The sequence below is a fragment of the Triticum dicoccoides genome, chromosome 2A (genome assembly GCF_002162155.2).
Source record: "Triticum dicoccoides isolate Atlit2015 ecotype Zavitan chromosome 2A, WEW_v2.0, whole genome shotgun sequence".
Classification (NCBI taxonomy): Eukaryota; Viridiplantae; Streptophyta; class Magnoliopsida; order Poales; family Poaceae; genus Triticum; species Triticum dicoccoides.
The window spans coordinates 725,954,959-725,970,473 of record NC_041382.1 but is presented as its reverse complement, the minus strand read 5'-3'; the positions used below and the strand labels follow the sequence as shown (position 1 = coordinate 725,970,473).

At 49.7% G+C, this 15,515-nt stretch overlaps 1 protein-coding gene across 2 annotated transcripts; it reads right to left on the bottom strand.

Annotated features, from left to right (window-relative positions):
• Positions 1-4,521: 4,521 nt before the first annotated feature.
• LOC119356675 (fructan 6-exohydrolase-like) lies at positions 4,522-15,376 on the bottom strand. Of its 2 annotated transcripts, none has more exons than XM_037623655.1 (5): positions 15,032-15,376; positions 14,828-14,836; positions 5,821-6,680; positions 5,230-5,727; positions 4,522-5,147 (listed from the first exon to the last, which is right to left on the bottom strand). In XM_037623655.1, exons 1-5 carry the CDS (start codon positions 15,210-15,212, stop codon positions 4,914-4,916), a joined length of 1,782 nt encoding a protein of 593 aa, XP_037479552.1. In that variant the 5' UTR covers positions 15,213-15,376; the 3' UTR covers positions 4,522-4,913. The 2 variants fall into 2 exon arrangements, with proteins under 2 accessions (XP_037479552.1, XP_037479553.1); XM_037623656.1 differs by lacking the exons at positions 14,828-14,836; positions 15,032-15,376 and adding exons at positions 8,538-8,546; positions 8,689-9,002.
• Between the last annotated feature and the right edge of the window lie 139 nt (positions 15,377-15,515).

Below are 15,515 nucleotides of genomic sequence, written 5' to 3'. Positions count from 1 at the left end.
ACATATCACTGCGTCTCATAGTTGGGTCTGTCCGACTCGGACCTTATCTCGACTCGGATCCGACTACGTCGAATCCGACCAGATCCTTCCAAGTCCATATTATCTGGTTAGCATCCAATGCTCCATGGCTAGTGAGACCAAGCCATCGACCGTTTCATATGCTAGTCTAGTTGGCTGCGCGTCCACACAACCCTTTCGACTAGGGACCTTTTAGGACAGTCATCATACAATGCATAGTCCCACAAACAAGTCACATACTTGCTGATACACATCATTGATAATGTCCAAGGACTATCTTTATTCATAAACACATAGGAAATATCATCATACATGATTGCCTCTAGGGCATATCTCCAACAGTTTTATCAATTGCTACCTTGCTGTTTTTTATTGTTCCTATTACAAAAATAGTATCTACTATCATTACTACACTAGTATCACCATTTCTTCACCGAGCTAGTGCACCTATAAAATTTACCATTGTATTTGGTGTGTTGGGAACACAAGAGACTTTTTATTATTTGGTTGCAGGGTTGTTTGAGAGAGACCATCTTCAACCTACGCCTCCCATGAATTGATAAACCTTAGGTCATCCACTTGAGGGAAAATTACTAGTGTCCTAGGAAACTCTGCGCTTGGAGGCCCAACACGAGTCTACAAGAATAAACTTGCGTAGTAGACATTAGAGTGGTATTAAGGTGGCCCCTTCGGCACCACTGGTTAACCATTTTATTGTTTGCTGGTGACAGCATGTTGTTCTTTAGGGCTAGTGCTGGTGGTGTTAATGAGATAAACTAGTTGTTGACCACTTATTGCAGAGCTTCAAGGCAGAGAATAAATCATGACAAATCATCTATTTTCTTGAGCAAATGGTGCCCACACAGTACAAGAGATGAAGTTAAGCATCCGTTACATGTACCAAATGAAACATTAAGTGTAAAATATTTGGAAATGCCATTTGATGTGGGGTGCTCTAAAAATGGTGCCTTTAAGTATCTCAATGACTACCTTTATAATAGAGTTCAAGGATGGATTGAACAAACAATATCAAGTGCGGGTAAAGAAATGCTGGTGAAATCAGTTGCTCAGGTTGTTCCTGTTTAGTCTATGTCTTGTTTCAAGTTACCGCGGGGTCTCACCGAACACTTAAATATGTTGATACGGAAGTTTTGGTGGGGCAGCAAGGATGGAAAATGCAAGCCCAGTTGGGTCTCATGGGAGGCATGACACAACCAAAGAGCATGGGGGGCCTTGGCTTCAAGGACTTTGAGTTGTTTAGTTTGGCTTTGTTAACAAAATAATCATGGCGAATCCTTCATACCCTGAATATCTGAGTGCAAGGATTTTAAAGAGTGTGTACTTTCCCAATGGAACCATCTTGGCTGCGTAGCTAGGAAGCCACCCACGCCAAATATGGCATTCGATCCTCGAAGGGAGGGATATTTGGAAACAGGGTTTAAGTCGTCGAATTGGCAATGGCAAAACAACTAACATATGAACTGATAACTATATTCCTAGGGACGTCATAATGATACCTTATGGGCGTCGTTCTAACAATCCTCCAGAGCTAGTTTCACATTTAATAGATCACACCTCGACCTCATGGGATATGACTAAACTAGAGGAAATTTGCCTTCCAATCGATATCCCAGCTATTTGACAAATTCCATTATGTACTTCACACATCCCTGATTTTTTGGCATGGAACTTTGAAAAGAATGGGGAGTTTTCTGTTCGGTCAGCCTACAGAATGATGGTGGACACAAAAATGAGAAGAGGTGCTTGGTTAGATGGTGTGGCTCGCTCTTCTAGTACTGACCGTGACGCCACTTCATGGGAGCTACTAAGGAGAATCCCGGTGTCAGGGAAAATTCGGATGTTCATGTGGAGAATAGCAAAACACTCCATTTACATGGAAGACATCAGGCCCAACAGAAACATGTCGAGTTCAACTGCATGCGGGCTATGCAGAGCTGAAGATTCATGGCGACACTCGATGCTCGAGTGCTCAATGGCCAGGTGTGTGTGTGACCTCTTGTTGATGGAGAGTTGGAAGAACATTTGTGGGAGACAACGGAACCCAGTGCTAAGCAGTGGATCTTTGCAATGATAGACTCGTCATCACATCGGGCCTTTGTGAAGCTTGCGGTAACCCTTTGGGCGACTTGGTGGGTGCGGAGGAAAGCTATCTATGAGGCGATCTTCCAAAGCCCCGGTGCAACGCATCAATTTATTTGCAGCAACTTGAGAGAGCTTGATTTCATGAAGCCGAACAGCACAAGTAGACCAATGGCCACAGGACGATCTACAGTACGTCCAAACGCTCCGCAAACTGGGTACGCCAAGATCCACTTAAAGGATCGACATGGTTGACTAGGAGGTGTGAATAGGTAACTACCAATTTTTAGCTCTGTTTCACAAATTAGGGTTAGCAACAAATAGGTTGTCTAGATATGCAACTAGGTGGAAAACCTATATGATGAGATAAGCAACAACAAGCAAGCAAGCACAAGGTACAACACAATATAAGCTTGCACAAGTAAAGGTAAGAAGTATCGACAAGTGGAGTCTGTGAAGACGAGGATGTGCTACTGAAGTTTCTTCACTTTAGGGGGGAAATACGTCTTTGTTGGAGCGGCGTGGAGGCACAATGCTCCTCAAGAAGCCAATAGGGCCACCATACTCTCCTCACACCCTCGTACAATGCAAGATGCAGTGATTCCACTAGTGGTGCCCTTGAAGGCAGTGGCCTAACCTTTACAAACAAGGTTGGGGCAATCTTCACAACTGAATTGGAGGCTCCCAACACCATCACAAAGCTTCACCATAGTGGATTGTGTCTCCGAGGTGACCTCTTCCGTCAATGGTGCACAAACACCCAAGGGTAACAAGATGCGTACGAGATTAGTGGGGGAATCAAATGTCTCTTGGTGGAAGTGTAGATCGAGGCCCTCTCAAGCAAACCCTAGAGAATCAACAAGATTTTATGGATAGTGAGAGAGATCGGGCGAAAATAAGCTTTAGGGCGCAACAATGGAGCAAGGGGATAAGAGGTACATCTTCTTGGGGAAGAAGACCCCCTATTTATAGAGGGAGGGGGATTTCACTGGAGTAGTAGTGCACTGGCAAAAGCCTCGAGACGGTAGTGCCGCCGGAGCGGTACTACCGCTTGCCCCAACAATACTACCGCTGAGGTCGCAGTACTCAAGGAACTGCGGTAGTAGAGTGGGCGTAGGACGGCAGTACCGCGAAAAGCGGTACTACCGCTCCCTGATGCCGATCTACTTTTGCTGAGTGGTAAATGGTTTCGAAAGCAAAAATATAAGCGAAAGTTGTTGTGGCAGTAGAAGGTCGGAAGTACCGTGCAAGCGGTACTACCACTCTACTACCGCTAATTACTCTGGGCTACTGAGAGGTCAACGGTGGTGGGGCAATAGTAGTGTCGTAGTACCGCTTGGAGCAGTACTACCGCCCTACTATCGCTCTATTGCCACTGAAGCACGAAAGAATCCAGTAGCCTAAAATAAGCGGCAATGCCCGCGACACTGGAACCGTGAAAGTAATGTGCAAGCGGTACTACCGCTGCCCAGGGTGGTACTACCGCTAAAGTGCTTCAGAACCAAATCAGAAAACAGAGAGAATAGAGAGAACTCCATCGGAGCGGGAAAGTTTAGAGGGTGCATAGAGAAGTGTATGTGTTGATTCCACCCAAACCTTTCCGAAGCGGACCCCCTCTTAATAGTACCGTTATCCTACGACTCAATTCCACCAAAAAAGAAACGCCGGAAAAATAACCATCTTCACTCTATATTACCGAGGGAAATAAATCGTCTCGTGCCATATGATAGATTATTTGAAATACTCAATGCACACGATTAGTCTGGAAATGGCATTGTCATCAATCACGATACCACTAAGAGAGAAATATGCCCTAACATCCACGTTGATGCGAGTATTGCAAGGGGCCAGATGGTTGGGTCGGCTGCGGCTATCTTAGAGATTCTGATGGTAACTACATGGGAAGCTTGTCTTTGGTGATGCATGGAATATCATATGTGTCTGCAATGGAGTCCATGGCATGCCGCGGATGATTTGGTGCTACACGATTTTGCCGATCGCATCTGATTCAAAACAACTGATGACCGATATTCAGAGAGGTAGCAATAGGACTTTTGGTAGTACTATTATCACTGAGATTAGAAATAGAGCAGCTCTGTTTAATTGCTCTTTTACCTTTGAGGGCCGAGCAGCTAATAGCGAAGTCGATATGCTAGCCAAGTTTTCAAACACTCTATATCAGGGCCGACATGTTTGGATGATCCATCCCCATGATCCTTTTGTAATCCCACTCCATGTGAACTCTAATTAATAAAACTTGGTGATACAACTAAAAGAAGTACTTTGGTTGTACTATATATTTTTCTTTCGAACTTTTTTCGAGGATAGAACTTCTGCAATAATGGAACCCGGCTCCCAAGTCTAGGAGGCGTATGAGAAAAGATTGAACAGGGCGCACATCGATTTCTTAATAATAAACCTTGTATATTTGAATAGTATTTTTTACAACTCAACGGATATCATACATTTACATGACACCCGTTTTCACCTTGGAAATACACTCTTAATTTGATGCCAAATACCCAACATGCGGGGCATGCGTGCTACTTACTACTACTACTATCAACACTATCAAAAACTTTAACACCTAGACACAAATCTTCCTAGTAGAATATTTCTCCTTTGCAGCATCCCAGAATCCTTCTTTCGTGCTGTTCCGGCAAACAATGAGGGAGCCTCCATTTGTACACCCGAGCCACAATTGGGCAGGCAAATCCAATCGGCCGTGGAAATTCACAATGGCCATCCATCCATCCATCCGTCCGTCCACCGTGCGAAAACCCAGCTCCGAAATCCTAATAGGCTTGAGCCCTGCTCACCGAGCTCGCCGCGATCAGGCCGTCGGGGAGCACGTTCACGGTCGCCGTGGCCATCTCCCACGCGTCGAGGCTGGACACCTTGACGGCGCCGGTGCCGTTGTTGAACACGTACAGGTGGCTGTTGCCGTTCACGACGTGGTCCGGGTACACCCTCGCCGTGATGCACGCCCTGCCCCCGCCGCCGAAGCTCTCCACCACCGAGTGGTCAACCTGTCCGTCGAAATCACAAGTGTTATACTCAGAAACAGAGCAAAAGGTTCAGGCTGCGGCGAGCCGGCGGCGAGGAGCTCACCAGCGTTCTGAGGGAGATGATCCCGCCGTGCGCCTCGATGTCCATGTCCACGAAGGCCCCGTACGGCGGCTTGTACACGCCGTCCCTGGTGCTCGACCTTGACAGGTCGGTGCACATGAGCACCTTGTACTTGTCGTTCTGCCTGAACACCCTGAAGAAGACGGCGGTGTGCTCCTGCATGTCGCCGGAGGCCATGACGAGCAGCCCGAACGGGCCGACGCTGCCCGGCACGGACGCGCCCTTCTCGCCGCACAGGCTCTGCGGGTCCAGCAGCCAGTTGGGCTCCAGGACGTCGGCGTGCTCCAGGGCCGGGACCTCGAACACGACCTCCACGTCCGCCTGCGCGCCCATCACGCCGATGATCTCGTTCACGCCGCCGGCGTTCACCTCCGGTATCAGCAGGTTCACCCGCTTGCTCCTCAGCGTCTCGATCTCCTCCACCGGCCACTGCCGCAGCTGCTTGCCGTCCTCGTCCAGCCATATCTTCCTCGGAACAGTCTGCGCACATTCACACGATCGAATTAATGAGTATGATCAGCTGATCTATAAATGTTATTGATGCACTGTGTGCGCATGGCGGCGGCTGCGCACCTGAACACCGGACCATCCCCTGACGAGATCGTCGGACACGCTGTCGGACTCGTTGGCCCAGCCCCAGAGCACGCGCCGGTTCTTGCTGGGGTCGAAGAAGGACTTGGACGCGTACACGTGGCCGTAGTCGAGGCGGCGCCAGCTCCGGCAGTCCTCGTCGTCCTCCGGCACGAAGGTGTCCGCCGCGTCGTCGTACCGCCCGACCACGTAGTAGTCCTGGACGGTGTCCATCACGCTCATCTTGAGCACGTGCCTCGCCCCGGCGCCGCTCGCCGGGAGCCCCACCTCCACCCCAGGCTCGGACACCGGGAACAGGTCGGGGCACTCCACCATGCCGGCGGCGTGGGCCAAGTAAAGCGGGTCAGCGTTCCTCTCCCATCGCAGGAAGTCCTTGCTCCTGTAAATCAGCGTGGCACCCCCAACGTCATGTACGCGGGCCGCGACGGCGATGCGCCAGACGCCGTCGGCGCCGAGCCAGGCCGTGGAGGGGTCGCGGAAGTCGTCGCGCTTGATGTCGGCGGGGACGGGGATGACGGGGTTGTACTCGGGCTTGACCCAGTCGACGAGGAGCGGGTCGGAGGCGTTCTTGGGGTATGCGACGTTCTGGACCTGGTCGCCGCGCGCGTCGATGCCGGTGTAGAGCATGACGGGGCTGCCGTCGGGGAGGATGGTGGCGGAGCCCGACCAGCAGCCGTTGGCGTCGAAGGAGCGGCTGGGCTGGAGCGCGGCGTCGAGCGCGAACCAGTTCACCAGGTCCACGGACACGGAGTGGCCCCACGAGAGGTTGCCGTTGCCCCACGTCACGCCGTCGGGGTTGTACTGGTAGAAGAAGTGGTACAGGCCGTTGTGGTACATGGGACCTGCAAAGCACAGCACAAAAAAAAAAAACGCCGTCAGGTAAAATTACAGTGCTCTGTTCCAGAACTGGAGCTGCTAAGCAGGTAAATAGTTCATTTGATTTGTCAATATATTAGTATGTCCTGTCTTTTTAACTTTAGCGAGAAACTTTGCCATTTTGTTCAAGGTATAACTACCAAAAACTTTCAATCATTTCATTGGAATTGTTTAGGATAGCTTCCTCCTTTTCGTGTTATCGACTATGGTGGGTCTAGAAATTTGGTCGGTCGGTGTGTGGATAAGTGGAGTGGTGTTCACTGAGGGCGATGTTGCGCCGGCCAGGATGACTCCACGTTACCCGGACACCAACACCGGCCGGACCGAGCTGCCTTTCGTCGGGGTTGTACAAGCAAAAGGTGTTCAGACGGGGAACTAGCATAATCAAGTACCGATGGAAGTCGCTCAAGACTCTAAACACACCTCTGGAAAAGGAACTACGAGTCCGGTGCAAAAATCAATTTTACTACGCTTTCTACCATGTTTTTTATCTTCTTTTTCGCGCATCGCCGTGTATTTTTTTTATCTTATCTTACTGGACAACCAAAGTTTAAACTTTGGTCAAGAACAGGAGATAGAAATAATAGACTTGGCGACGGTAATGACCAAACGATGCAGGCCGGTGAGGAGGAGGGAGCTTTACGTTACGTGTGGGTGGTTGTTATGCTATGTCATGTGACAAAAGCACCGGCTTGTGAAGGATCTCTTCTTCCTTTCCCGGTTATCTACTGTGGTCGGTCGGTCTATGGACAAGTTCAACCTTCACTGATGGCGATGTTCCCACCACCAGCATAATTCCACGCAGATGCTTGAAAAAACAACGATTAAAGCCTAGACACATCTCCAATGTACTACTTCCTTTGTTCCTAAATATTTGTCTTTTTCAGATTTCAAATGGACTACCACATACGGATGTATATAGACATATTTTATAGTGTAGATTTAATCTTTTTGCTCTGTATATAGTCACTTGTTGAAACCTCTACAAAAATAAATATTTAGGAACGGAGGGAGTACTAATCTCGCGGAAAACGTGTCTTGCCCACAAAAATTTTGTTGCCATGTTCTTTCATCTAACTACTAATGGCCTCCAAATCAACTTTTTGCCATGCTTTTGTCCCGCCGAACGGCTTGCTTGTGTTAGACCATTATAAAGTAATGATCTAAAACGTCTTACATTTGTTTACAGAGTGAGTACATTTTTGTTTGTTTGAGTGCTTTTTGTCTCCCCGCGAAAAAGAGAAGAAAAAAGAACGTGTTTTCTGTGTGACGACTGAACAACCAAAGCTCAACACTCTCGACGAATCGGGAGCGGGAGATGGAAACAATACACCTGTCGTGCCCTCCTACCGAACCTAGACAAGAAACTTTTACCATTTTGCCCACGTAGGGTAGGTGTGAGGGGCCATGCGAGCAGAGGCGAGCACGCGCACGCGCACGCGCAAGCGGCAGAAACACTCGGACATGGACACCGTATCCATGCGGGCCACGCACCCACCGCCATGCATGTTCAGAATCTCCCCTTCCCACTCCTGCTCACCAATCCATGGATGGATGAGCACGAGCACGAGCGCTCACTCGTCCGGTGTTCACCGACGGCGACGTCCCGACCGGGACAATTCACTCCAGGTCGTCGTGCCAGTTCACACGGGAATCCATCTAGATTATTTTGCTTTTTTTTATAACGAAACTATCCAAATTCTGAACATAGGTTCCGGTGTGTTTTTTCTTTTTTTAGAAGATTATGTCACTGGGATCTGCTCAGCGAAGGAGCCCGTGAATGGATTAGCAAGGAGGCAAGGAAGAAAGTAGCTGTGGCGTACCATTGGGATCTGCTCAGCACACCACCAAGAAGAAGAGAAGCCACCATGAATGGATCCATCCGAACCAGCCGGACACGAACAGAGGATTCAGGTTAGCCAACGTTCATAATCAACGACGGCGGAAACGAGAGAGAGGCGTTGGTTTCTATACCGTTCTGCCAGTTCTTGGCGGGCTGGAAGTGGTAGGCGGACCTGGTCCTGACACCGCCGGCCGTGGTCACCGCCGCCGGCTTGTCGGAGAGCCAGCGGAGGGAGGCGGAGGAGGAGACGAGGAGGCAGAGGTGGAAGGCCACGGCGCACGCCGCGAGAGAGAGCCCGGCCATGGCGAAATGTTCTTGGGACGTCTGGTGGTGGTAGCTGGCTACTTGCTATGATGCTCCCCAGCTCGCTGGAATGGATGAATGAAGGAGTCGGCCTCGGAGCCTCCGAATTTATAGCGCTCCGACGTGCCGACGTGGAGCACATGGCTGGGGCACTTGGCTTCGGCTCTCCCATTTACCAGCAGTTTCTCCTTCTCTTTTCGGACGTTTTGGCGCGGGGACCCGAACCGCCGGTCAATTGTTTCCTTCCTCGACCGGCCACCGGCCGGTGGCCGGCCAGGCGACAAACCGGTCGGGATCTACAGAGGACGGTGATGGCGACGGGGATCTACGCCGCCGCGGTGCCACGGCGGACGGTCCTTCCTTCTTATCCACCAGAGGCCGACGTGGCAGATCAGCACTCAGGTCCCAGCCTTGGATTAATAATCATGTTAGTACACATGCCATGTTCTCTTCCCCTTCCGGCAAACGCGAGATGCCCTCTTGGCCCACGGGCACGCCGGCGAGGTGGAGCCCGGCGACGGCCGCGGTCACAGTGCGACGATCGCCGGCCATGCTCTGCTCTCCGGCTCGCGTAATACTCTGCGTGGGCGCAGCCGGGTGAGCAGGCAGATCGGACGGCCAAGAAACTCTCCACGTCTGTGCTAAATTTACACCGGTGCAGTCGTTCTACTACCATGTGTTTAGCTGACCTGGCTTCTTTTTAGTTTTACATTTTCTGCCATTTCGGTCAAAATTGTGCTAGCACGACATGTTTTAGGAGAAGACTTGGCTTGGATTTAACAGGGTTTTCTTTTTCATTTCGGGTGGTTTGGTCGGTCATTCTTTTCCCGGAAGGCTACCGGCCGGACGACTAATCAAGATCCAGGTCCGGCGACGGGACCGGGATCGGGATCTACATGCCGCCGCTAAACCGATGTGACGCCTTCCTATTGTTAACGCTAAGCAGCCTCTTTTGTTAACCGAAATGGCTTACGTCGTCCACGTGTACTGGCCAGAATCTTATCCAACACGGAGGAACGACGTGGAGCTACAGTGAGCAGATCAGATCGTCCAAGAGGGCCAGCAGGGACGGATTTTATTTTGGTCTTGCGCACTGGCCAGAATCTTGCGGCCTTTGGGGAAGGTGTCATGGTCCTTGCAAGCTGACGCGCCAACAAATTGGCCATAGGGCCAGGCCACCAAATTATCTCAGAACTTTTCCATTTCGGCAAAAATAAGCACTTGTGTTGCTCGGATATTAAGTGCTATAATCATGGCGACATAAAATCCTCGACGTCAAGGCATCTTCAACGCTGTAACTCAAACATAGGTCCTTAAATGTTCGCTGATATATGCAGTTACAATCATGGCGGCATAAACCCTGGACGCCAAGGCATCTTCAACGCTATTATTCAAACAGACATCCTTAAATGTTCGTGGAAACGAAGTTACAATCATGGCGACATAAATCCTCGATGCCAGCTGCCAGGGATGTGAGTTGTGGGCTAGTCTGACTAACAGTGGGCCGGGAAGACCGAGAGAAGAATGGGAAGACGTGCTGACAGTGGGTTGGGTTGGACCGTCCGGACTCTCGTACACCGCCCCTCGACCTCGATTTGGGAACAAAGTGTGGGGGTTTTCAGACACCCGGCACGGTCCGCAAACAACTGAGAGATATTGGTGGAGGCAAAAGAGAGTTCGGACATGTAGGGGGGATGGATGCCCGCGTTGGAAAAGATTTCTTCATTAGGCTGGTCGTAATGGTGGTATCATAATTAGTATCATGCATACCAACTAGGTAATTTTGATGAGGTGTCATAGAATTAAATGAGAAAAGAGAGAGTTGAGTATCATATTATGATACCGTATCATAATAAATGATATACTACTTTGTGTTATGCATGACAATAAATAAAATACTACATGATACTAACATATGATACTATGCATTAGGGAGATAGTATCATACATTGTATCATATGCATGATATTAGTATATGATACTCCCCATTACAACCAGCCTTAGGTCTGAATCGAAGCTTAGCCAGACTGCGTTTGGACCTTTAATCTACCATGACTGATAGAGTGTTAAGACTGTCTATAATTGTATGAGCAATACAAGTACCACAACTCTTCACGTGTTGATGAATTTTAACAACCAGGAAAGAATAACAGCGCTTGCGGTTCCTTTCATTTCTTGTCACCATGTTAACCGCTTCCACGCAATCAGTATAAATATTTATACCAGGACTAGACTAGTAGTACACGCTTTAAGTGAGTTGGCTTTGATTTTAGTAGGTTTTTAGTTCCGGCCTTTGCGTCTCGGTGGACGTCTGACCGGCTGGCCGGCCGGTCATTCTTTTCGTCGAAGGTTACAGGCGAGATGACAAATCAAACGTCCGGCGATGGGACCGGGATCTAGCCCGCCGCTAGCGATGTGACGCATTCTTTTGATTCTAAATATTACTATCAACCAACCGTTTTATCAATCGAAAATGGTTCCATCATCCACGCGTTGCCGAGTCGGATGCCTTCTTATCCAGCCCACACGGGCGGAGTTACGTGGAGCCAGACGGCAGGCAGATCACGCAGCTCACCGGCGGCCAACCGCCGACGTTGCCGCCTCTGCCGTCTTTGCGAAACGGAAGGTGTCATGGCCTCAGTGGTGACGCGCCAAAGAAATGGCCATAGCCATGGGGCGATCGAGTTGCTTCCGCGGCTGGCCGACTGGCCGGGAATGCATCGTGGATCTCTCCGGCCAGTTGACGGATGGGCACTGAATGGTTTGTTTAGTATGTTAACTGACCGCCGTATGGGATCTTCGGTCAGTTGGTGCCTGCTAATGGGCTTTGCTAACTAACGGCCACGTCGGAGCTGCATGCCCACTTGGCCACCATGTCCCCCCTGCGCTGTCTGGAACTTCTTGGAGGGAGAGGCTTGCGGATTGGAAACGGAGTGCGGCAGGGAGAGGCGTGTAAGGAAGCGCGATGAGGTCTCTGAGGCTCCTCAAGAACTATGATTGCTACTGATACAGCATTCTGACGAGAAAAACTGCGTGCAGGGAGTAGCGTGGAAGGCAGCTTCGCCGCCGGCGTTCGGCAGACTTTTGGTCTACGACGACTGCTAGGAAGCAGTGCTCTGCTTATTCCCCATGGCAACACTGATATTCCATGCCGACAGGCTCATCAGTTCATGCCTCGTCACGTTAATCACCCTTCAAAGCACTGTGATTCGTGTGTGTGCACATGCACGTCCCGTCGCGTTATTATCCTTCAACACCCGGCGCAAAAATCACCATAAGAAGGCTTGTTCTTACAGCTGCAAAAGACGAATGGTTTCTTCTAACTGTCCATGAGACAGTGAATAATTCAGATATTCATGCGGTCTCTGTCTCGGTCTCCCTCTCCGCATCTCCTTCTCCCTCATCCGTTTACGTGCACGCGTATTTGTGTTGATTGACAGTATTCATGCCACGCCTTTGCACGCAAAGTTTGGCAAGGCATTCCGTTTCGAAAGTAAATAGATTTGGCAATGACATTCTAGAGGAAGAATTGCGTTGTTACTGGTAATGCAGGAGAGGTTACATGCAGTCTTGCTGAGAAACAGGGTGCAGTCTGCAGAGAGTGGCGTGGAAGGAAGTTCCACCGAAAGCATTGGGCAGACTTTTCGTCTGTGACTTGTAACTTGCAAGGATAGATTAGATTAGAGATTACTTATAGTCCTGATGAAGAATTGTACTCCATGCTGGCTGCTATTCTAGTACACCCTCCGTCCCAAAATTCTTGTCTTAAATTTGTCTAAATATGAATGTATCAAATCAAGTTTTAGTATTAAATACATCTGTATCTAGATAAGTTTAAGACAAGAAACTGGTTTTAGGCCCCTAGAGACGTGCTTGGAAGAGTAAGATTGACCAGAGCAGAACCGGTAGCCTACCGTCCACGGGCACGTCCATGTCTTGTCCCTTTTATAACTCTTGATGAAAACACGTGGCTCAGGCTGGCAAAGAAGAGTGTTTTCTAGTAATTCATATCACACCCATTTTTGATAGAAAATTTGGTACGAGTTGTAAAACATTTTCAGAGGAAAAAACACCGCGTGCTACGGCCCGGGCCGTTTCCAGAAAAGACCAGACCAGCCTAGAGGACGGCCCAGCATTGAGAGGAATCCTCCTGAAGCCCCCATCCGTGTCGTCAGTGTGAACCGTGAAGACGTACGTGCGCAGAAGGGAACAAAATAGCTTGGACCATTCGGACGTGGTTCGCATGGCCGTTGCTCTGCTTCTTCGAGCTCGCACCGTCGTCGGACTCGTGGATCAGCCCTCTTCTCCGGTCGATCGCCGCGTGTTTATTGCTTTGTCGGCCGCTTGTCGCCATTGTTTGGCATCGACAGGCAATTTTTTGGTATGCAGATATTGATAATGCCGCCCTAGCTCGGATACACGTGGAAAGATCCACGGAGAACACGTTGTGCCGGCAAGGCGCGGACGGAATGATCTCTAGCATGAACAGAGGAGGCGCTGGCCGTGCGTGGATCTCCTGAAGATGATTCCAAGATCACCGGCACCGCCAACGGAGAAAAGGTCAAGCGAAACTTCCGGACTCCGATTCACTGGATTGGTCGCGGTGCTACATCCAGCCAGTTCCTCGCAGGATAGGACACCTGTGCGTGAGAGTGTACTCGTATTGGACCATCGGCGATAGTATTTGTTAGGCCGGCGAGCTAGCGCGTGAGCATCGGAGTTTAGGTACCTAGAGATGTGCTTGGCAGAGCATGGTCTACCTGCATGCAGTGCTTGCTAGTGTAGCATTCGGCATAGCAAAACTGACGGGTGTACTATCGAGTGTCGACAGGCTCGTTGATGGTGCACTGTCCAATGTCGACAGGCTCATTCGTAACAAGGTTTTTTGTACGGGTCCCAAGAGCTCGGCTGCAAAAGGAGAGTTTTCCAGCCTAACCATACAATACAAATCTTCAGATTGTTGGGCTAGCTGCAAATTGGTGGGCTGTGTGAAAACTGTGTAGCAAAGACTGTTGAATTCATCTGTTGTGTATGCTTGCTCTTTAATGCCTTACCGAGCAGGCCTACAATCTGAAGATGATCGTTTGGTGCTGAGCAAGGAGCTGAAATACGTACTTCCTCGTGTCAAAAATGCTTTTATATCATGAAACGGAGGGAGTACTTCAAAGGGAGGCCCTCACGATTCATGAGGATGGACAGACGAGAGAGGAGGCAGGTGCAAACGGGAAGGTGAAATTGCAAACAATGGTGACAGCAATGCTATGGAGGACGATTGAAGAATTGCTCCAGTTCCACGTTTATGACATGTAATATTTTTTTTCTGCCTGTTGTTGCTTCCCTTTAGCTTGTTGTTAGCATTAGATGCGGCATTTTTGGGTAGACTTGCTCGCTGGAACCTCTAAGTTTGTTGTATTAAATCAGCGACGAGTAATATGAAACGGAGGGAGTAGTAGTTGGGTGGCACTAGGATGCTTTTGTATTCCTTTTGTTCCGTTATCATTTCATAGTGGAACCCGATCCATTTCCAGATGAATCTTTTCCAATTATCAATGAGACGAACTCATGGCAGAATTATGTGTTCAGGCAAATTCACATGTAACACGGTCTTTCTCCATGAACTAATGTCTCCGTCTCTGTATCTCTTCCTCCCTCATGTGCATTATGCGCGTGTTTTTCCCCATGAGAAAAATTCATGTCACATCTAAATTGGTCAAGACACTCCAGAGTTCAACAAAATTCTAGTGGACAAGTTCTAGGGAACGAAGTGCGTACGGGCGTCTCGTTTTACTTTTGAAAACGAAATTCTAGAGCAAGAATTGTGTCTGTCACAGTCCGTGTTACAGTTTGGGCCCTTAATCTAGAAAAGGCCATTATAGACGGCCCAAATTTGCAACTGAGCCGATTAAAACCCCACTCATGTCACATGCACAGAAAGAAATGAAGAAAGGAAAAGTAGCTAGCGCGTACCATTCGGATCTGTTGAGCGCCATCCGGAATTCACCATGAGCCCACCCGGACCAGCAATTCCGCCACGAATCCACGATCCATCGGACACACACACACAGAAGATTCAGATTAGCCAAATCCATATATATATATATATATATATATATATGTGGCCAAGTAGTGAGAACGAACGGAGCAAACCCAGAAGCTAGCGTTCCTACGTACCGTTCATCCAGTTCTTGGCGGGCTGGAAGTGGTAGGCGGTCCTGCTGCCATTGCGTCCCGTGCTCTCGCCCGCCGCGTCGGGGGCTACCGGCAGCAGCCGGAGAGAGGACGACGGCGAGAGGAGGAGGCAGAGGTGGAAGAAGGCAACGCACGCGGCGAGAGGGAGCCCGGCCATGGCCATGGCTGCCCGTCGCGAACCGAGCCAGGCAACGGCTGGTTCTTATGGGCTATGGCGATCGGCGGTTGCTTTGCTCCGAGTCCACGGAAGGATCCTGGATTTATGGCCGGCCCCTCCGGGTCGTCTTCTCCGTGTCTCTAAGTTTACGCTTATCGCCGGTCTTCGTTCGTACGATACGAGAGGCGCCAATTTGATATGCGAGTGAGGCCGCCCTCGGGTGCATATGGATAGACGATGGCGTTGGGGTTGAGGGATCGGGATTCCTAGTCACCCTCTCGTTCGGTTTCTGGCTGTTATTTTTTCTGA